At 39.9% G+C, this 22,871-nt stretch overlaps 1 protein-coding gene across 1 annotated transcript in view; it reads left to right on the top strand.

Moving 5' to 3' along the window:
- Positions 1–22,871, top strand: part of oca2 (oculocutaneous albinism II) — a 498,511-nt gene that overhangs the window by 399,974 nt on the left and 75,666 nt on the right. Inside the window, exon 21 of the mRNA XM_063052933.1 lies at positions 79–172. Coding sequence (XP_062909003.1) covers positions 79–172 — 94 coding nt within the window. The remainder of the gene's footprint in view (positions 1–78; positions 173–22,871) is intronic.

Below are 22,871 nucleotides of genomic sequence, written 5' to 3'. Positions count from 1 at the left end.
TCTAATCTAATAAAATTTTCATTGCACCCGTGCATATGTGCACTTGTCCATGTGACAATGAACTCTTTTCTGTAATAGATTCCTGTGCTGCTAAATCTGAGCCAGGCTGCTGATGTAAACCTGCCCGTGAAACCTCTGATTTTCGCCCTGGCAATGGGAGCCTGCCTGGGAGGTGAGTGACAGCATTGTATTAAATCACCCTAGAATATGTTCTATTTTATTAACAAGAGGCAATAAGGTTGTTCCATCAAAGTGCATGGCAGATGAGTTCCTGAAATTTTAACTGAAATGTGTGGTGTCATTTTTCTCGTTTTCAATACTTCTCCCACTGACAGCAGCACTGAAGATGATGAAGTTTCTTTCTACATAGGAACCAAATTAATGAGAGAAATTCCTTGGTGAAGTTCGTACGTGGGCGTTTTTGTCAGTGTGATTGCTGGGTGCTTGCTGCTTTCTTCCAGCTTTTATGACTGACCCTCCGCTGGTCGGGTCGACCAGGGATGTTGCGCCCCAGCTGTCTACGTAATACACCAGCCAGCGCAGTACAATATGGAGAGCAAGTTGTTTCCAGGTTTTATGAATCAGGCAATAAGCTACAAAGATAGTTACTGATTTCAGAATTTGTTGTATGAATGTTTGATCTGAAGAATTGTTGACTCCTACCCCCATCTTATCATACGCTTGTTCAGCCATCTTCCCTCACTCCTTGAAATGTTAAAACTCTACTTCCTCTTCATTTCTAAGCAGATCAACTACTTCTTAGAATGAGTACTTGTTTACTGGGAAGCCAGTGTTCCTTGTCCCTATTTGATTGAACTGAATAGCTTGCATATGATATTGGAACTTTTAAACTACATGCAAGTCAGACCAGGTGAGGACGCCATTATCATTCCTGATGACATTACTGAACCAGATGGGGTTTCACAACAATCTAGGCAAATCATGGTCACCATTGCAGATATCAGATTTTCCTTTTAATTCCAGATGTCCCACTTAACCCTTACATACTGTTCGGGTCAAATTTGACCCGTTTTGACATTTGACAGCAGTAAAAACACCCTGAATGCCATTTTTTTAAACTGAAATTTGATGACTTTTCCTAAGGTGACCCAAAATGCACAAAAATGAAAATATGTAAAAATTTTATACTTTTGTACAGGTGCTACAAATTTTTGTACATTGAGGCTGTTCTGGGTCAAATTTGATCTGCATCTATTGAAATGGATTTTAGATCTCGGAAACATTAATTAAGGATTAATCACCCATTTATTAATGTCAGATAGGCTACTTATACATTCTAAATAGATCTGTGGTTCAAAATTTGATATAGACACTTGTTATGAGGGGATTCTTGGGCCGGGTCAAGATTGCCCCGGACAATACTGTGAAGGTATAGAATATGAACAGGTTGCCTGGGTTAATTTCCTAAATTTAATTCCACAGGTGTTATTGTGGGATTAAATTTATGGACAAACTCTGTGTACCATTGCTGCAAAGCACTGTAGATACTTCAAACCACTTTTTATAATGCTGGTTATTTTTTATTCTGTTTATTATACTGTTTGCAGATTATCTGCAGGTTATTTTGATTTTCATCTATGGGTCGTTACAGTATAGAATGCAGCCTGAAGCCCACTATTCCTGTGAAGGAGCTTTTCCAATTTCATTCTGATTCCTCATGATTTTGCTGTAGCTTTAACTTCTCTCTTTTGCTTTGAATATGTATTCATTTTGGTGTATGTGTGAAGCCTTGGCATAATAGTAATGCTAACCCTTCCCAGCCATTTCTGCTTTACTTCCATGCCGGAAACATGAGCACAGCTTCCATAGTATATCAGTGAAGAGGCAGGTCATGTTGAAGAAGCAGGGAGTCTGCAGGAGGACTAGGACAGATTAGGAGAGTGGACAAGGAACTGGCAGGTGGAATACAGTGTAAAGAAGTGTATGGCCCTGCACTATACTAGGAGGAGTAAAGGCATAGACTGTTTTCTCTTTCTTTTCAAATCTTTTTATTGTTATATTATACAAAAGAAATAACACGAGCACATTGAAGTAACAACACTTACAATGTCTCAAAAAATACATTATCTTAAAGATTGAAAAAAAATTTGTGATAACAAAAAAAAAACCTACTAAGCAGAAAAAGTGAGAAAGAAACCCCATTAGGTGTACAATCCGGAGCCATGTGTCATACAAAAAGCTTCTAAAAATAAACATCAAACCGCCAGCAAGAAAAGAAAATATACCAAAAAATTTACAATTATATTGTGGAAAATATCTATCAATTCGCACAAATGATAATAATGAGCAAATGAGCCCCATCTTTTCTCAAAATCAAATAAAGGTTCAAAGGTTCGACTTCTAATTTTTGTCCAAACTAAGACATAGCATCACTTGAGAGAACCATTGTGACAAAGTGGGAGCTGATGTATCCTTCCAGTTCAACAAAATGGCCCTCCTAGCTATTAATGTTACAAATGCAATAACATGTTGGCCAGACACAGAAATACCATGAATATTTTGAGGAATTATTCCAAAAAGTACAGTTAATTTATTACATTGTAGATTAATTTTAAGTGCTTTAGAAATTGTTGAAAAAACTGACTTCCAGAACTGTTCCAATACAGAACAAGACCAAAACATATGTGTCATAGACTGTTTTCTCAGTGATATGGAGAATGAATTCAGGAATCAGAAGTGCAAAGGGTCTTGGGAGTCCCAGTGCAGGATTCCCTAAAGGTTACCTTGCAGGCTGGGTCAGTAGTAAGGAAGACAACTGCAAAGTTAGCATTCATTTCCAGAAGGCTGGAACATAAAAGCAAGGATGCAATGCTGAGGCTTTGTAAGGCATTGGTTAGACCGCACTTGGAGTATTGTGAGCAGTTCTGGGCCCCATATCTTCAGAAGGAGAGGGTACAGAGGAGGTTTGCAAGAATGAAAGGGATAATTTATGAGGAGTGTTTGATAACCCTGGGCCTGTACTCATTGGAGCATAGAAGATTTTACAGGGGTTCTCATTGAAACCTATTATTCAAAGGCCAGGTTAGAATGTTTTCAATAGTTGGATAGTCTCAGACACAACCTCAGAATGGAAGGACATCCATTTAGAACAGAGATAAGGAGCAATTTCTTTAGCCAGAGGGTAGTGAATCTGTGGAATTCACTTCCACAGACTGCCATGCAGGCCAAGTCATTTGGTTTATTTAAAGCTGAAGTTGGTAGGTTCTTGACGAGCAAGGTTGTCAAAGGTTACAGGGAGAAGGCAGAAGACTGGTGTTGATAGGGCAGGTAAATCAGCCATTATTGAATGTTGGAGCAGACTCAATGGGCTGAAGGGCAGAATGGTTTTATAGTCATAATCTGACGCTTTAGGATTATCCTTCTCATTTATTGTATATTGCTACCTCTCATATTCCTTCAAAAGCCTCCTAACAATTTTCCTCAAGTGCTTCCACTTTTTCCTAAATGTTTCAGTTGCAGCCTTGTGGCTAAATTGTCTACATTCTGTTTTTATGTACTGCCCATGTGGTGTAATGAGATACAAAGAATTTAATGGTCGATGATGGGATTGATATCAAACTATCCCGGAGCCAGACCAGTAGTGGTAGACATGCATAATGCATTCATGTATTGTAAAGGATAAGATAAATGGACTGGTTTGAGGGATATATTATTTCTCTGCAGAATATTTCTTATGATGAATATATTTTAACATAAGGCTCCAAGCTTTGGCAGAGGAAAATGATTAATACATAATAGATGAGTAAAAGTGAAGTCTTTTGATTACAGGTCCTTGTACTCAGCCTCATTAAAGACACAACTGTGGTCAGAATAAGAGTCAACATTTTCAGGAGTAGATTCTGAGAACTCAGGTTCTTCAGAGAAATGCAATGATAATGTAGCAGAGATTTTACTTCAGAGAACAGAGAGAACAAACATAACACAAGAGATCCTGTAGATGCTGAAAATTCAGAGTAACAAAGAAAAAATGCTGGAGAAACACTGCAGGTCAGGCAGCATCTGTGGAAAGGAATAAACAGTCAAGTACAAGTTCAAGTTTATTGTCATTCAACCATACATGTACACTGCTAAATGGAACATCTCTCTTCTGGGACCAGGGTGCGAAACCAAGTACATATATCACATACAGCACATAAAATAATATTAATAGATAATTAAAAAATCTGTAGATGTACATGTTGACATAAAGTGTATATATGATATATAGTTAAATATACAACAGTATCATGCTATCAGTCCTGTCATAATAATATGTTCAGAAGTTTCATGGCCTGGGGAAGAAGCTGTTCCCCAGTATATCAGTCCTTATTCTTATGTTGTTGTACCTTCTGCCTGATGAGAGGAGGTCAGAGAGTTTGTGGGGCGGTTGGGAGTGAGGGCTCTGCGAATGCAGTGCCCCTGGACGGAGAGTGGGGTAGGAAAGAGTCCCTGAAGATTCTCACAGCACTCCTTACAATCCGTTGCAGGGTCTTGCGGTCAGCTTCCTTGCAACTCCCATACCAGATGGTGATATATCTGGCCAGGATGCTGTCAACACAGTGAATATTTCGGGCTGAGACACTTCAATAGGACCCATAGCTGTTCAGTCTGTATATGATCATGGATAGCAATCACTCTACTGAATTGCATTGCCATCAGCCCACACAAGTACGTTTCTCAGTAAGTGTAACAATAATAAACCAAAAGCCAGCTACGTAGCATAAAATCTTCAACACAAGTCATAGGCACGTGTGCTGGAAGCAATCAAAGTTTTTTTAAATAACTAGTTAATGAGAATTAGTTACCTCAGCCTCATGATATGTTAATAAAAGGCATAGGTTTATGCTAAGGGACAAAATGTTTAGAAGGGATTTGAGGAAGAATTTCAGCAAATGGAATTAGTATATACTGCATAATGGACCAAAGGTCCTGTTTCTACACTGTACAAGTAGATATAGAATGATTGTAGAATTGATGAATGGCTCAGTGACAACTATAAAAGTAACCTGAAGCAGATGCATTAGTCCCCAGAGAATAGTGGGAGCATTCATATTCTATAATGTCTGACAAACAAAGCAGAGAGCACTCAGATCTTGAAGACCAATGAGGGTACAGTTAGGGTAAATGCAAGCAGGATTTTTCAACTGATGTTGGGTGAGTCTAGAAGTAGAGGTCAAGAGTGTTATGTTTTGTGACTCCAAAGCATAAAACTAATTTATACGAAAACATGGAGCCAGGAATGTGTGTCTTAGTTTCGTTTTTACCTATGATGTGGCAGCTTGATGACATACAATATGCCATTTACTTACTTCAAAGGTCGAATTCAATGCAAGAGAAATGTATACAATATGCATCCTGAAATGCTTTTTCTTTGCAAACACCCACGAAAACAGAGAAGTGCCCCAAAGAATGAACGACAGTTAAATGTGAGAATCCCAAATATCCCCCCGTTCCCGCGCGTAAACAGCGATAAGCAACAAGCCCTGCTCCCCCCACCGCCAAAAAAAGGCGCATCGGTACCATCACCGAGCCCATGCAAAGACACAGACCAAATTTACCCCAAAGGTTTCGCATTTCATCCAACATTTCGACAAACCACAGGTTCTCTCTCTCCCTGGCAAGCGGGAGACATAACAACAACCCGCTGGTTTACGATGTTAGAAGTCTGTTTCATCGTTTTTTTTTAGCTCTGTGTCCGAAGATCGCTAAGACCTTGGGTGTTCAGGCTCACAGCAAAAGATTTTCTGGCCTCCCGGATGACACACGAGTCTCCTGCCGTGACAATGGCCCTCGATCCGCCCGTCTCCAGAGCCCCAAGATCTTAGGCTTCCGAACACGATCAAGACTCTCAGGCCAAACCCTTGGCATGTCGAATAGCGGCCAGTCGTGGAACCCCGAGAACGGGTCCCATTCCTGCAAAGAACTGAAGCCTGCATGTAACTCCAGGTCAAGGTCTTCAAAAGAACCCTGAAAGGGAAAAATAAAGATATTAAAGGTGGAAATAGAGCTGTTTCCGAAGGTCATACTTTTACATATAACCTGTAATGAATTATTTAAAGAAACAAAGAATGCTTAATCAACAATATATTTACAATATTACTCAAATATTACTGAAATATTAAAAACACAACTTTCCTTACTGCTTAGCAGTAAACTCTAACTCAATGTAGAATGCATCTCAACTACATACACAGTGTACTATACAAATAAACTTTTTTTAACAGATATTCACAGCATAGAAAATTTTAAATTGTCTCATTCAGACCTAAAGATTTAATTGCTGTAGAGGATTTTTTACTCTTGTGGGATCACGTCTTTCCTGACAAGCAAAGGGGGATCACTTTGCCCGGCAGGTGAGACTTGTGGCTGTGAAACAATCTCTGATTCGGGGGACTCCTCTGTGATGGTCAATGGAGTTGACTCTGGGACTGCAGGAAGTGGTTCTGACAGCTCTGGACATCTTTCTTCTGGAAGTGTTGGCAACCCGCACGGTGCATGGCAAGTTGCTCGATCTGTTGATCTATCCCAGGACATTAGACAGTGCTTCAAGTCAATGCTTTCATTTTGATCATGCCTAATTATAGTTCCTCCAAAATTTTAACTCTCAGCTTGAATGGTACCCCAACACCTGTCAAGGGCAATTTCATCCCGGTGCTGGTAAAGACTGGGGGAACTGGAATTCTGCTGCACTTTCCAGACATTTTGGGTGGCCATGTAGACCTGAGACAGTGTGAGGACTTTTCTGGTTTCCCTTTGCGCCAATGCTGCGATAACTGGGAGACTTTCAGTTTGTGTCCTCCAAGAAGCAGAGCCCATCTCTGCATTGATGCTGCTGTTAGTGGAAGGCCCTTCTGTGAATTGAAAATGGACACCAGTGGTTGATGATCAGTAATGAGGATAAACTTTCTCTCATGCAAGTACTGGTTGAAATGTTTTACACCCCAAACCAGACTCAGGACCTCTCTGTCAATAAGGAAATGTGACGCAAATGCTATGGAGCCCTCACTTCCATCACTTATAACATATGGCGTGGCTGCACCTACACATAAGACAAGACATCACAGGCAAGCTTCACTGGATGGTTTAGATTATAATGTGTAAGTACAGTGTCTGACAGCAACACTTCCTTTGTCTTTTGGAAAGCCACATCACACTGCTTTATCCATTACCATTTCTTCTCGATCTGTAGTATTGAGTTCAAGGGGTGGAGCACAGTAGCCAGGTTGGTAGGAACCTGTGATAGTAATTGATAAATCCTAAAAAAGGACTGCAATAGGGGCACATCCTTTGACCTTGTGGCATCCACCACTGCTCGAATTTTGTCAGCACACTTGTGTAGTTCTTGTGTGCCAATAGTATGACCACAGTAAGTGATGCTTAGTTTAAGGTATTCACACTTGATGTGTTGTGCTCAGAGCTGATAATCTTCTAATCTTTTTAACACTGTCTTGATATTTTGGAGATGTTTCTTGTCATCCTTACTGGTAACAAAGATATCTGGGTAACAGTGAGTGCTTGTGCAGCCTTGTGGCACCCAGTCCATGGCTTTCAGACAGAGTGCAGGTGCAGATGCTACTCCAAAAATAGGCCTATCATAGCAGTAAAGCAGTTTGTTTGTGCTTGTGGTGAGAAACACTTTGGACTTTTCTTCCATTTCGTTCTGAAGGTAAGCCTCAGTTAAGTCCACTTTGCTGAAGTATTATCTTCCAAAAAATGTTTGGAAATATATCCTCTATCCTGGGCAGAGAGTATTGTTCTACTTTCAGTACTGGGTTGATGGTGACCTTAGAATCATCACAGATCCTGACAGACCCGCTCCTCTTGGCTACTGAGACCACTGGTGTTGCCCATGGGCTCCACCCAACCTTTGACAGAATTCCTTCGGCTTCCATGTGATCTAGCTCACTGGCTACTTTGTCACAGATGGTATAGGGAACTGGATGGGCTTTGTGAAACTTGGGTGTAGCATTTTCATTTAAATGTTTGAATTTTCCAGTGTCGTCCTTGAACACCGTTGTGGCATCATCCAGTATCTTTCTTAATTTGCTTTCAGTTGACTCTATTACAGGGGTTATGGCATGCGGATGGTGGATGGATCTCTAATCAACCATAATGCTGGCCCTCTTGCTTTTACCATAAACAAGTCTAATGTGGTCTGTCAGTTGTTACATTTCATTGTTACAAATCATTCCCACACGAGTTATTTTTCCCCCAGTATGAGTTCTTAGTTGGATACATGCAAGCTTCAGTTTAGTATCTCTGAAATACAGTTCAAACTCATTTTGTGGTATGACTGAAACAGGTGAGCCAGTGTCCAATTCTATTTTAATTAATTTATCATTCACTTCTGGTGTAAGCCATATTACTTGTCTCTTGTTAATTTTTACATTGTAAATCTCAAGGCTACACAGTCCTGTAATGGTCTCATCATTATCAGATTTTTCATCATCAGCACGCAGATTAGTGCTCTGTTTGAAACTGAAACTGCTCATTTTGGCTGGTTTGGTTGGAGCAGTCAAATGTCTAAGCAAACTGTATGCATTTAGGCACTCGATAAGGTGCCACATAAAAGAATTATCCATAAAATGAGGATGCATAGAGTTGGAGGTGATGCATTAGCATGGATAGAGGATTAATTAACTAATAGAAAGCAGAGAGTTGGGACACATAAGTGTTACTCTGGTTGGTAATCAGTGGTGAGTGGTGTGCTGGGCCTGCAACTGTTCACAATATACATTAACGATCTGGGAGAGGGGGCCAAGTCTTGTGTATCTAAGTTTGCTGATGATACTAAATTGAGTGGAAAAGCAAATTGTGCAGAAGATATGGAGAGTCTGGAGAGACATATAGATAGGTTAAGTGAGTGGGCAAGGGTCTGGCAGATGGAGTACAATGTTGGCAAATGCGAGGTCATCCACTTTGGAAGGAAAAGTGAAAGTGCAGATTATTATTGAAATGGTAAAAGATTGCAGCATGCTGCTCTGCGGAGGGACTTGGGAGTATGCGTAGGTGAATCACAAAAGGTTGGTTTGCAGGTGCAGCAGGCTATCAAGAAGGCAAATGGAATGTTGGTCTTCATTGCTGGAGGGACTGAATTTGAGAGCAGGGAGGTTTTGCTGCAACTGTACAGGGTACTGGTGAGGCCACACCTGGAGTACTGTGTGCAGTTCTGGTCTCCTTCTTTGAAGAAGGATATACTGGCTTTGGAAGCGGTGCAGAGGAGGTTCACCAGGTTGATTCCAGATATGAGGGGATTAGTCTATGAGGAGAGATTGAGTTGCCTGGTACTGGACTCACTGGAATTCAGAAGAATAAGAGGAGATCTTATAGAAACATATAAATTATGAAAGGGATAGATAAGATAGAGGCAGAAAAGTTGTTTCCACTGGTAGGTGAGACTAGAACTTGGGGACATAGTCTCAAGATTCAGGGGGAATAGATTTAGGATGGAGATGAGGAGGAACTGCTTTTCCCAGAGAGTTGTCAATCTATGGAATTCTCTGCCCAATGAAGCAGTAAAGGCTACTTCAGTAAATATATTTAAGACAAGGCTGGATAGATTTTTGCATAGTAGGGGAATTAAGGGTTATGGGGAAAAGACAGGTAGGTGGAGATGAGTCCATGATTTTATTGAATGGTGGAGCAGGCTCGACGGGCCAAATGGCCTACACCTGCTCCTATTTCATATGTTCCTATGTTCTTAAACTGAATACACTCATCAAATCTGGCATTTGCTTCTCTTTGACTATTCCATTTGCTTTAAAATAATGCTCAACTTGTTCCAAATATAGCAGCCAGTTTCTCTTCACAATCAAATGCGTCCATTTTTCGTATATATCCAGCTATTTCTGCTCTGACTTAAAAAATTTATGATTATTATCACCTGGTATTCATTGTTTATGAACCCATGAATTCTTCTGTTTTCTGCTTTTTTTTAAACTTAAATGTTTCACTGAGCTTTTTCTAAAAACTCAAATGTCTTGTTGCGCTTTTTTAACTGGAATGTCTCGCAGCACTTCAACAAGTAGGTAGTCAACTCAAGTTTGATTAAAACTTCCTTGTTGCCACTGTTATATTTTGTAACTCCAAAACATGAAACCAATTGACAGCAACAATACAGAGTTGAGAATGCTTGCCTTAGTTTTGTTTTACTTTAAGCAAGTCATGCTTGTGTGACATAGTGGCATGATGACATATGCCATTCATGTACTTTTAAGTATAACTCATAATGAATTACGTAAGCAAGCAAAGAATGCTTAATCAACAATATATTTACAACATTACTCAAATATTACTAAAATAGTAGATAGACAACAATTCGTTAAGGGTGAAAGATGAAAAGTTTAAGGAGACCATGAAGAGGAACTTCTTCACTCCTAGGGTAGGTGAGAGTATGAACAAGCTGGCAGCTGAAGTAGTGGATACGGGTTTGATTTCAATATTTAAGAGAAATTTGGGTAGGTACATGGATGGGAGGTCTATGAGGGCTATGGCCCATGTGCAGGTCAATGAAATTAGGCAAATTAACAGTTTGGCATGGAGTGGGTGGGCAAAATAATCTGTTTCTGTGCTGTAGTGTTCCATGGCACTATGAATACTACTGATATTCCAAAATTTGTCTTCAGTGTGATTTTATTACATGATCCCAAAACCCGACGCATATGAATACCTAAATTTATACTGGTGGAACTTGAATGCATTCTTTTAGAGAAAGAGCTGGCAATCACAGTATCTAGATGCAACAAATCTCGTCAATGTGAATATGCACAAATCATGTTTTGGGGACCATTGTATAAATACTTATCGAGACAACAAAACATGTTCTATATATAGCAAGGTACAAGAATGTCACATTGAACGAAATGGTGAGTTAGAAACATCCTGCTCAAATCTGTCAGCTCAGTATGACAATGACTGTCAAATATCCATGAATATGTTATACCATTTCTCAATCTTGCAGCAAGGATTAAGAGAGATAATGACAGAAGGTAAAAAAAAAAGACACTAAAAGAAGTATCTCAGACTTCTGATAAAATACATCAAAGGATCACAGATTTCAAAAATCCCAAGAAGTTGACGGGAGATGTCTGTTATAACATGGTTAGTTGCACAAATTGGAGGCAGGGTAGACTGATATCCAACAAGTAACAAACAGTGTTTTCAAAAGAACTGTGAAATGATTGAAGGAAATGTTCTCGACAGATCAGTGGGGAAGGCTGGCTACAGCATATCTGTCTTCATTGAAGACACTATTTTAAACATGCAGAACACATTTCACTTTATATATATATATACACGGTTAAGATCATCATTTCCAAATATATTTGCATACCTAACCAAAGCTGTAATTTGTGCCATTGTAGCAAGTGAGGACATTTCTTTTGTCAGCTTTTTGAATGTTTCAGCTTCTTAGTGGCTTGAATCTACTTTCACTGATGTCATTCTCTGGATATTGCATTCTAAATGAAGTTAGATCAGATCAAATTTCACAAAGTGTTTGAGCAAAACAGAACCCAATTAATTCTCCCACGGTCCAATGACAATAATGAGAACACAGTTCAAATTGCTAAACTAAACTTGAAGAAGACGTGAGATCATATTTAAGCTGAGTGGTTGTTGCCAGAGAAGTCAATCAAAGGCTTAGTCTACCAATTTAGGAGTACGTGCTTAAGTGATATAGCAGCCGTGGGATTTAAATTCATTAAGTGAATCTGCAATGTAAAACTAGTATCAATATTGCTGATCATGAAGATATTAATTCAAAGTTCAAGCTAAATTTATTATCAAAGTTCAAGTATGTCACCACATACAACCCTGACATTAATTTTCTTGTGGGCATTCACAGTAGACATACAGAAACACAAAAGAAAAACAGCACACAACATGACCTACAACAACCCATGCGCAAAAGCCACCAAAATGTGCAAATACAAAAGGCAGAAGATAATAATAAATAAATAAGCAATAAATATCAAGAACAGGAAATTAGATATAAAATCACATCTTGTTCATTTCTGTATTTTGGAGAAGGAAATATTCTAACTTTACTCACCTCTATAACTTCCTCTGCCACCTGGTTCCACATTGCCACCACCATCTACACAAAAAAGTTGCCAGTTAGGTCCATTTTAAATCTTTCCCCTCTTACCTTAAATCTGTGTCCTCTAGTTTTAAACTGGGGAGTTTAAAGCCTAAAGATCAAAGTTCAAAGTACATTTATTATCAAAGTATGTGTACTATATCCAAATTTGAGATTCATCTCCTTACATGCAGCCTCAAAACAAAGAAACCCAGTAGACAAGGAAGACGATCAGACATTCATTGTGCAGGGGGAAAAAAAATTGTGCAAAGAATAAAAGTAAGAAGATAACATTCAAAACTGAAGTTCACGAAAGTGAGTCCGCAGTCACAAAGACTGTCATCACTGCAGCTGATCCAGGAGCCCATTAGTAGTAGGCCACAGCCTCAGCTCAGGGTAGAGATGAGTAAACCTTGCTGAGCAGCAAGCTGAACACCAACGTGTACCCAACCTTTCCAACCTGGCCCAGTGCTTAAATTGGCCAAACAGTGGGTCATACCTCACTTTCAGGCCTGGGCCCCACCTCCTCGACACTGCCTCACCTCAGAGCTCCCGCTTCAAATCGCCTCCAAGTCTGACCCAGCAATGGCCAAACATTGGCTCATTCCCCACTCTTGGCCCTGGGCCCTGCCTCATCGACTTGGCCTGTTTCCGCCACGCTGCAACTATCGAGAACCTTCGAGACTTCAGTTCACACTGCAAAAATGCCAGATCATGCAGGTGGATTAAAAGCTCAGCTCTGCAGGGGAAGTTACCTGCTATTGATTGCAGTGATAATTTCTGAGAAGAAGTGTGAATAATGAAGTAGTTAATAGTTTTGTTTGCTGCCAGCAAATTGTCGCTGTGCTTCACCAGCGCCATCTTAAACGGAAGTTTGTGACCATTCACCTTATGTTTTTAAATATATCTATAAGGTCACCACTTCAGCATCCAACACTCCAGAAAAAAGAATCCTGAGCCTTTCCAATTTTCCCTTGTAATTCAAGCCCTCCAACTCTGGCAACATACTTGTGAATCTTTTCCGGGGATAATTGGAAAAATATAAATGGAACATGCCAGTAATGTTCACATCTTGTGAATGAATTTAAAAAGACGTACATTGATTGTCCATCAGACCAATCCATATATTAAACTAAAGTATAAATTAACACTCCCGTTTGCCCACTTCAAAAAAACCTAGTAGACCTTAATAAGTGGGAGCAGAGTTTGGCCGTTTGACCTATCGAGTCTGATCCACCATTCCGTCACGGCTGATTTATTATTCCTCTCAACCCCATTCTCCTACTTTTTCCTCGTAACCTTTGGCCCCCTTACTAATCAAGGACCTATCAATCTGTGCTTTAAATATACCCCATGAATTGGCCTTCACAGCCATCTGTGAAAATTAATTCCACAGATTCACCACCTTCTGGCAAAAGAAATTCCTCCTCATCTTTGTTCTAAGGGGAAGTTCTTCTGTTCTGAGGCTATGCCCTCTGGTCGCAAATTCCCCCACTCTTGGAAAAATCCCCTCCATTTCAACTTTGCTAAGGACTTTCAATATGACATCAGTTTCAATGAGATACCCCCTCATTCTTCTAAACTCCAATGACCATCAAATACATTAACCCTGTCATTCCCGGGATCATTTTCGTGATCCTCCTCTGGACCCAATTGAATACAGTACTCAGTAGGTAAAATGAAACGTGGTTTCCTGAATAGATGTACAAATGAACTAGGAACATGAGCAGGCATCTTGAACACTCAAGCCAACTCTACCATTGAATAAAATTTTATAGACTGATCTGATTGCAATTTCAATTCTGGAATCCCATCTACTTGCAGTAATTTACACCCTTTCTTATCAAGTTTCTGTCCATTTCTCCTTTAAAATATCCAAAGATTCTGCTTTGACTGCCTTTAGAGCAGGGGTTCCCAACCTGGGGTCCAGGGACCCCTCGGTTAATGGTAGGGGTCAGTGACATAAAAAAAAGGTTTGGAACCCCTGCTTTAGAGGAAGAGATTTTTGAAGAGATTTCGCTTCATCATGGCCTTGCACCTTATTGTCTGTCTGCAGAGCAGTTTCCCTGTAATTGTAACACTATATCCCAAAATCGTAGCACACTTACACAATAGAAACAGGCCCTTCAGCCCATCTAACCCATGCTGAACTATTAATCTGCCTAGTCCCATCAATCCGTAGAGATATTCTGCATTTTTGATGTACTGATATCACGACATAGCTTGCCCACAACTTCCTAACCCCATGTGTATGTCTTTGGAGTCTGGGGGAATCTAGAGCACCCAGAAGAAACCCACTCAGTCACAGGGAGAACGTACCATCTCCTTACCGCAGAAATTGAACCCTGATTGTTGACTGCGGGCACTATAATAGTGTTAACCTAACCACTACACTATTGTTCCAGATTCTCTGACTGGATGGAACATCTCATCCCCAGTTGCCCTCTCAAGACCTCTTCAGAAAGAAGGGGGGATGTTGGAACTCAACTGCACAGGATGTCTAACTATTGGACATTACTACTATTATTAGTATCTGACCCAAAACAGCAGAAATTTAAATAAGGCTTCAGGTAAAGCTGAAGTATCTTGAGAACTGTTTGAATTGTCTGCAAATTGTGCAGACAGCACCATATACAGATCAAATTTGTTACAATGGTCTATTAAAGGACCAACTTACACAACCACTGATAGTATTGTTCCTTTAGGCTCTGGCCGAAGCAGTTATATGAATTGTCAATGTATTTAGATTGGGTCATTCAAAGATTGGCTTCTCACTTTGTGCCCAATGTGGTTGTTAATAAAACTCAGAACTTGCATCTATTAAGCATCAATATCCGTATTAGAGTACTCCAAACAATGAAAGATCTTCAAAGCATAACCACTGTTGTAATGTCATTGTCATTTTGTGCAGAGAATGCTCCCACAAATGGCATTATGATAATGACCAAAGTTCAAACTAAATTTATTATCATACTGCATATAGGTCACCATACAAGCCCCGAGATTCACTTTCTTTTGGAAATCTGTTTCTCACACAGTTAATTGAGGATAAATTTTGGCATGGATACTGCACATAACTCTCACGTTAATCCTCAAAATAGTGCTTTGCAATCTTTTCCGAGTCTCTGAGAGAACAGGCAGTGCCTCATTTCAGTGCTGTGTCCTGAAGATGGCGTGGCACAGTAGGCTAGTGGTTAGCTCAAAGTTTTACAGTGTAGGCAACCCAGGTTCAATTCCCGCTGCCACCTGTAGGGAGCTTGTATGTTCTCTCCCTGACTGCATGGATTTCCTCCGGGTGCTCTGGTTTCCTCTGACAGTCCAAAGACCTACTGGTTGGTAGGTTAATTAGTCATTGTAAGTAGTCCCATGGTTAGATTTAGGATTAAATTGGGGGATTGCTGGGCAGTGTGGCTCGAAGGGCTGGAAAAGCCTATTCTGTGCTGTATCTTAGTAAATAAATAAAAAAAGACAACTCTCCTGATAATGCAACACTAACTTGGTACCACAATAGGATGTCAAATGAAAATCTGTGCTCAAATCTCTATTCAGGGACTTGAATTTGGAGAGGCACAGCTGGGTGGAGTGAGCCCTTGTTCACTTAATATGAGCTGAAGATCGGATTGAGTTTGATTGAGATTTATTCTGTGGTAAAATTAGCAACAAGTTTGATACATAGTTTAAAGTGGGCCAGCAGTCCACAGAATGAAAGTGGCTGAGAATATAAATATTTGTTTAAATACATCTTTTATTCTTTCTTTCTTTTTGCATTCAACGGATGTGAGCCCTGGAACACAAGTGTTCATTCACAAAAAACTGGAAATAAGCCCTGCAGATGCTGGGAATCTGAAGTAAAATCATAAGAAGTTAGAAACACTCAGGAGATGAGGCAACATCTGTGGGAAGAGGAATGGAGTAAATGTTTCAGGTCTTCAAGGAAAACCTCTGAAGTTAACTCTGCTTCCCTTTTCACCTATACTGTCTCTTTCCTGAAGTTTCCAGCACTTACTCTCTAGTTTAGACTGTAGTTTGTTGCCAATCCTGAATGTCCCGTGGCTGATGATAGATCATTTCAGAGCGTAATTAAGAAACAACCATCTAGAATCAAATATGTTCTCCACTAGCCTGCCGGCAATGCTTGAACAAAGTGTAGCAGCAGCATCAGGGTCACATGAAGCCATAGGAGCAGGTGGTGGATGGTCGTATGAGCAGCTGGTGCATATCACAAGTTCTGGTTATGCAACCACTGACGCCAGGCAGACAATCTTTGAAGGGTATTGGTAGTGGCTGGAGTCATCCATTACAAGACACTGACCAGAAGAAGGCAATGGCAAGCCACTTCTGTAGAAAAACTTGCCAAGAAAATCATGGTCATGAGACCATGATCACCTACATCATATGATGATGATATATCATGAAATTTGTTGATTTGCAGCAAAGCAATAATACAATATTTTATATATGTACAAATTTGAATACACTGTGTTCTTCATACAGAGATTGATGGGTGCGTAGAAAGCCCAGCCACGAGCATGTCCACTAGAGACATTGAAGAGACTCAGGTGGGCTCGTGATGAAAGAAGGGACGCCTATCTGGGAGGGAAGATCTTGGAGAAGGTTAAAAAATCCAAGCAACATCATGGTTAAAGGGCCAGTACTGTGCAGAAAGGTTCTATGATCTATGTTCTGAAATTGTTGAGGAAGCCACCTTTTTCAGGGACAATTAGGATGGACTCAATTGGGCAAATAAATAAACAAAATAGAGCACCATTATGTTACAGTTGTAATAACAAAAATGGATGCATTTGATGCTAAGTGTTGAAATGGGTGAACTTAATTCAACTTTAATTGGAAATGCAATTTCTATTTATCTTCTACTAACCTGGAGATTTTTCACTTCATTTTGGAGATGTTCTCTATGTTTTATACTCTATGTCATACTGGGATTTTAAACCCATCTCTGTCAATCAGTAACAGGTCTATATATGAATATCTGGTTACTTAACCACTATGCGTCTACGCTTTCAAATAAATGCAAACATTTTCTATATTTCTGTTGGAGTGACACTGATTTTTAGATAGTTAACTTTTTTCTTTAAAATATGGTCGAGGAAAACTGTCCAAATGAAAATTGGTGCGATATGTGGCAGACAGGAGAGAAAAAGCTAGTTATAACACTGTGACCTCATCACCTCAAGTCCTGTCAACTGCTGTTGATTGTAGTCTCCACTGATTGTTTTTTTTTCCAGCTGCATGGGGATCTGGTATACCAGACTAACACCCAATTAAGCTGGTGAACATTGATTTGGTCTACTTGACGGAGCAGATGCAAGGTCCTACAGGAGTTGCAGGCAGCGGAGAACAAACAGGAAAGTAGATAAGTCTCTCACCTTACCAAGGCTAATCACAACTAGAAGACAAATGTCTGATTTAACTCACTAAGCAATTGTGTTTGCTGTTTGTCAGAAACAATGGCAGGAAGTAACACTGCAGATGTTCATTTTGCATTGACAAATGTGCAAAAGCCTAAATTAAAATAAAATTAAAATCTGTTGTATGGATGATTAAGTGCCCATGTTAGTGTTAATATTGCACCATTAGGTGGTTACATATTGGAACTACTGTGGATTTATGATGTAGATATTTCTGTCATAGCCAGCATTTAATGTCCATCCCTATTGCTTTGCGGATGTTGGATGTTGATCTTGTGAAAGGCTGAAACCCTTTTGGTGAAGATACTCCCACAATGCTGTCATACAGAGAGTTAATGGATTTTGAGCTGACCTTAATACCCCTACTTGGACCACACTTGGAATATAGTGTTCAGTTCTGGTCACCTCATTATATGAAGGATGTGGAAGCTTTTGGGAGGGTGCAAAGGGCATTTACCAAGTTGCTGACTGGATAAGAGAGCATGTCGTATGAGGATAGGTTAAGTGAGCTGGGGACTTTCCCGTTGGAGTGACAGAGAAGGAGAGGCGACTTAATACATGAACATGAGAGGCGTAGATTGAGTAGACAGTCTGAGACTTTTTTCCAGGGTTGAAATGGCTAATATCAGGGGGTATAATTTTAAGGTGTTTGGAGGAAGGTATAGAGGGAATGTCAGAGGTGAGTTTCTTACACAGACAGTGGTGGGTGCATGCAATGCACTTCCAGGGTGGTGGTCGAGGCAGATACTGTACATTAGGAACATTTAAAAAAAACTCTTACATAGGCACATGGATGATAGGAGAGTGGAGAGCGATGTAGGAAGGAAGGGTTAGATTGATCTTAGAGTAGCTTTTAAGGTCAGCACAACATTATGGGCCGAAGGACCTGTATTGTGCTTAATGTTCTATGTTCTGTGATCTAAACGACCAATCTTGTATTTCCAAGTCAATCTGTTGTGTGACTTGGAGTGCAATTGCAAGGGATGGCATTTAAATGCACTTGCTGCCCCCGTGCTCCTGGTGATAAAGGTTGAATCTGGAGGAGGTAATGGAATTTGGCATGTCCCCTTTGACTCTCATCATTTTTTAATCAATGCGTCTTATCAGGATGCATCTTGACTTAGTGTGGAAGCTACTCTGACCATGACCGCAAGAAACTGTAGAGATCGTGGACACAGCTCAGCACATCACAGAAACCAGCCTCCCTTCTGTCTTCACTTCTTGCTGCTTTGGTAAAACAGCCAATATAATCAAAAACTCCACCTATTACATTTTGCAGCTTCAAAGCATTAAACTAATTCAAATGAAGACGCGGGGAGTCCGAAGTACAGGTGTAACTTTGAGCTCACTTTAATTAAGGTGTGCATGTATCACATGATACCGTGATGACATATGCAATTAATATATTTTTACATATAACCCGTAATGAATTATTCAAGCGAACAGGAATGCTTTATGTAACAATATATACACAAGACTACTCAAATATTATTGAAGTATTAAGTACACAGCACCATCCATCCCAGACATTCTCTCTTCTCCCCTTCTATCAGGCAGTGGAGATGAAAGTCTAAAAACATGTACCACCAGGATCAAGGGCAGCTTCTATCCAATTTTTCTAAGACTATTAAACAGTCCTTTATTATAATAAAGTAGACTCTTGATCTTATGATCTACCTCATTATGGCCTTGCACCTTATTGTCTACATCCACTGCACTTTCTCTGAAACTGTAACACACCAACCTGTTATTGTTTTCCTATGTACTACCTCAATGCACTGTTGACATAACTTGACCTGTAGGGATGGCGTGCAAAACAAAGTTTTTCAATCTACCTCAGTACCTTGGGGAATAACGGTGACATAATTGTAAAGCAGATGGAAATAGTTGCACAATACACGAGTTTAGTATGATTTTCTTTTAGTGGGTCCTCAGTTAGCTTTAGAGGCCGATTTGGGATCTGGGATGTTAGGGTGGATTCACTTAATGGAGAATGTGGTTTAACGTGGTGAGGCTGATGCAGGGTGTCACAAAAACTGTGGGCCAATTGTTTAAGAAAAATAACAAGATGGCTTGAGTCGCAAAACTAGATTGAGGTGCTTTTATTTACCTCAAAACAAGACAAAACAATATATATAGCCATCCTCAGACTAAACAGAAAAGAAAACTAACCCCAAAGCCTTGGTAACCTGAGGCTTATAACTGCTAAGCCCCTCCCCCTAGCCCAACCAAAAGCTAATTAACTCAATTATCCAATTAAAGATGGTATCCTCCACCATCAGCACACCTGTGCAGGTTGCTGCTGCCTCTATATGAGACAGCTCCATGCGGCAGCTCTGGTTCAGACCCAGTCACTATTACTGCTGGGGATGAGTGTTTTACTGAGTGCACCATGTGCCGTCTGTAATCAGTGACAGGCCTTCGTCACACAGGGGCAACCCACCACATGGTTCTTGACAGATTGGGGTCAGGGTCCAATGGAATGCAAAATGACTGGGGACCCTTCACTGCTACAGCCTTCCTCTGCCTTCACTGTTGTTATGATGTGTCATCTTCTTCTGGCAGTTCCACTGTTGAGGTCTTGACTGGATCACACTTAATCTGGAACCTCCCCTTTGACCTTCTGCCATGGGTGACCCTACCAGAAGCTAAGTGCCAACCGGCTAATCTCCAGATGGCATTGCTCCTGGGATCTCAGGCACTCACTAGCCCCTCCACCACAACAAAATTCAAAGTAAATTTATTATCAAGGTACATATATATCACCATATCCTACACTGACATTCATTATCTTGTGGGTATTCACTGTACATATGAAAAAGACTATAGTATCAATGAAAAACTGCACAAAACAAAGACAGACAAGCCATCAGTGTGCAAAAGATAAAATGTACAAATGCAAAAAAGAAAAAAACTAATAGTAATAACAAATTAGATTGGACTGTGAGTTGGAAACCTCTTCCCAAAAACAAAAGGATTTCTTGTGGCAATACAAGACCAAGATGGTTAACACACAAAAAAAAAATCAGAAATACATAATAAAAGACCAACAAATTCAAGATGATAAATGCAGAAAATGCCAAGAGAAACCAGAAACAATCTAAAGAAACACTTTAGAGGACCCTGCAGCAGTTTAACTCAATAATCTGATTACTTACAATCAAGTGGCAATCATCATTCACCAAAATCTTGCTTTAAAATACAAATTCATAAAAGACACCATACCTTATCATAAATACAAGCCTGATCTAGTTTTAGGTCAGAGTCCTACAAATTATATTACAATGATCTATTATTGCAGATAGAACAATCTACTATAACCATCCAGATACAATAACACGGGATAAAGAGGCAAGAACAACATACTTAGTGGATATAGCCATTCCAAACACACATAATATACAGAAATGACTAAGTGGAAAACACTAGAAATATGCTGAATTTAACGTGGAAATTGAAATACTATAGTACATGATTAGGGTATACATTGTCCTAATAGTAATATCTACAACTGGTGTCATCCCAAAAGCACCACACAATAGCATTAAACATTTAGACCTGTACAGTGATGTTTATGTAAATCTCCAGAAAGCCACAATACTAAGCGTCACTAGAATAGTCTGAAACTGAGAAATGAGTGCGCTTGGCTAGGCAGATAGATAGATTCTTTATTGATCCCAAAAGAAATTACAGTGTCACAGTCGCATTACAAGTGCACAGATATACAAATATACAAATATTAGAAGAGAAATAAGAAAGAATAGAAAATAAGTTACCTCAAACAGTCTAACATGAGGGGGTCATCACTTCCCCGGGTATAGGTTGACTCATTATAGAGCCTAATGACCAAGGGTAAGAATGACCTTGTATAGTGCTCTTTGGAGCAGCGCAGTTATCTTAGTCCATTACTAAAAGTGTTCCTCTGTTCAGCCAAGGTGGCAGACAGAGAGTGAGAAACATTGTCCGGAATTGCCAGGATTTTTTGTAGGGTCCTTTATTCTACCACTGTTCCAGTTTGATTCCTATAACAGAGCAACCTTTCTAATCATTTTATTGAGCTTGTTGACTTCACCCGTTTTAATGCCATTGCCCCAGCAGACCACCACATAAAAGATTGTACTGTTGACAACAGACTGGTAGAACATGTGAAGGAGAGGCCTGCATACTCCAAAGGTCCTTAGCTTCCTCAAGAAGAAGAGGCAACCCTGGCCCTTTTCGTACATAGCCTCTGTGTTGGTGCTCCACTCAAGTCTGTCATCCAGGTACCTATGCCAGTACCTCAAGTTTTACCAGCTCGAGCTGAGAAAAAAAAATGAAATAATTAAATAAGCAAAGATTGGATGGAAATGGAAAGGGGGATGGTGGGGTTATAATGGTTGAGGAAGATAATAGCTGAGAGCTGAATTGTGGAAAATAGAGCTATGAAGGAGGTTATGGAAAAAATATACCTCCCTATTGTTCACTTCAAGCCTCTTCTAAACCACTTCACAATCAATGAAATACTTTTGATAGGAAGCCATTTTCAAATACTGAAAATCAGTAGTAACTTTATACACAGCAAATGGAATGAATGGATCACTAACAGTTGGTGATGACTGAAGTCTGAACTTTGCCTAAGAAGCCAAGAAAATCTCTGCACGTTAAGTAGTGCCCAGGGTATTTATTTCAGGTTGAAGTTATAAGCAGATAAGAAGCTATGAAGTACGTGCAGGTGTATGACATATGACACTTCAAGTCTGCTTTGCTGCTCAATAAAACCATTGCTGATGATCTCAGCTCCAAATTCCTGTCTATTTTCCTGGAAACCTTAATTTCTCTTTTGAGTGAAAATCTATCTATGTTCCCGGGAATATATAAACGATTCAACAAAAAGGCAGATAGAACCAGGGTTTAATGTCATTTCTGAAAGTTGCTTTTTGTTGCATAAGCTGTGTATGATTTTGATAGTGTACTGCAGCGTTAGTTGGTCATTGTAAATTGGCCTGTGATTAGGTGGCATGGCTCACTGGGCCCCAGGGCCTGTTCCACAGTGTATTTTTAAATAAATAAATAAAAATTATGAAGGGAGCAGGGGATAGCAAAATAAATTTGTCTTAGAGTCATAGAACACTACATCTCAGAAGCAGTCCATGTAGTGTGTTTTGAACTATTCTGCCTAGTTCCATTGTCCAGTACCTGAACCATAGCCCACCACCCCTCCCATCCATGTATTTTTCCAAATTTCTCTTAAATGCTGAAATCGAACCCACATCCATCACTTCCATTGACTGCTCATTTCACACTCACACCACCCTCTGAGTGAAGAAGTTCGCCCTTAAATATTTCACCTTTCGCTCATTTCCTTTGACCTCCAGTTTTAATCT

Source organism: Mobula hypostoma, chromosome 7 (assembly GCF_963921235.1).
Source record: "Mobula hypostoma chromosome 7, sMobHyp1.1, whole genome shotgun sequence".
Taxonomy (NCBI): Eukaryota; Metazoa; Chordata; class Chondrichthyes; order Myliobatiformes; family Myliobatidae; genus Mobula; species Mobula hypostoma.
This window is presented reverse-complemented; position numbering and strand designations above follow the sequence as displayed.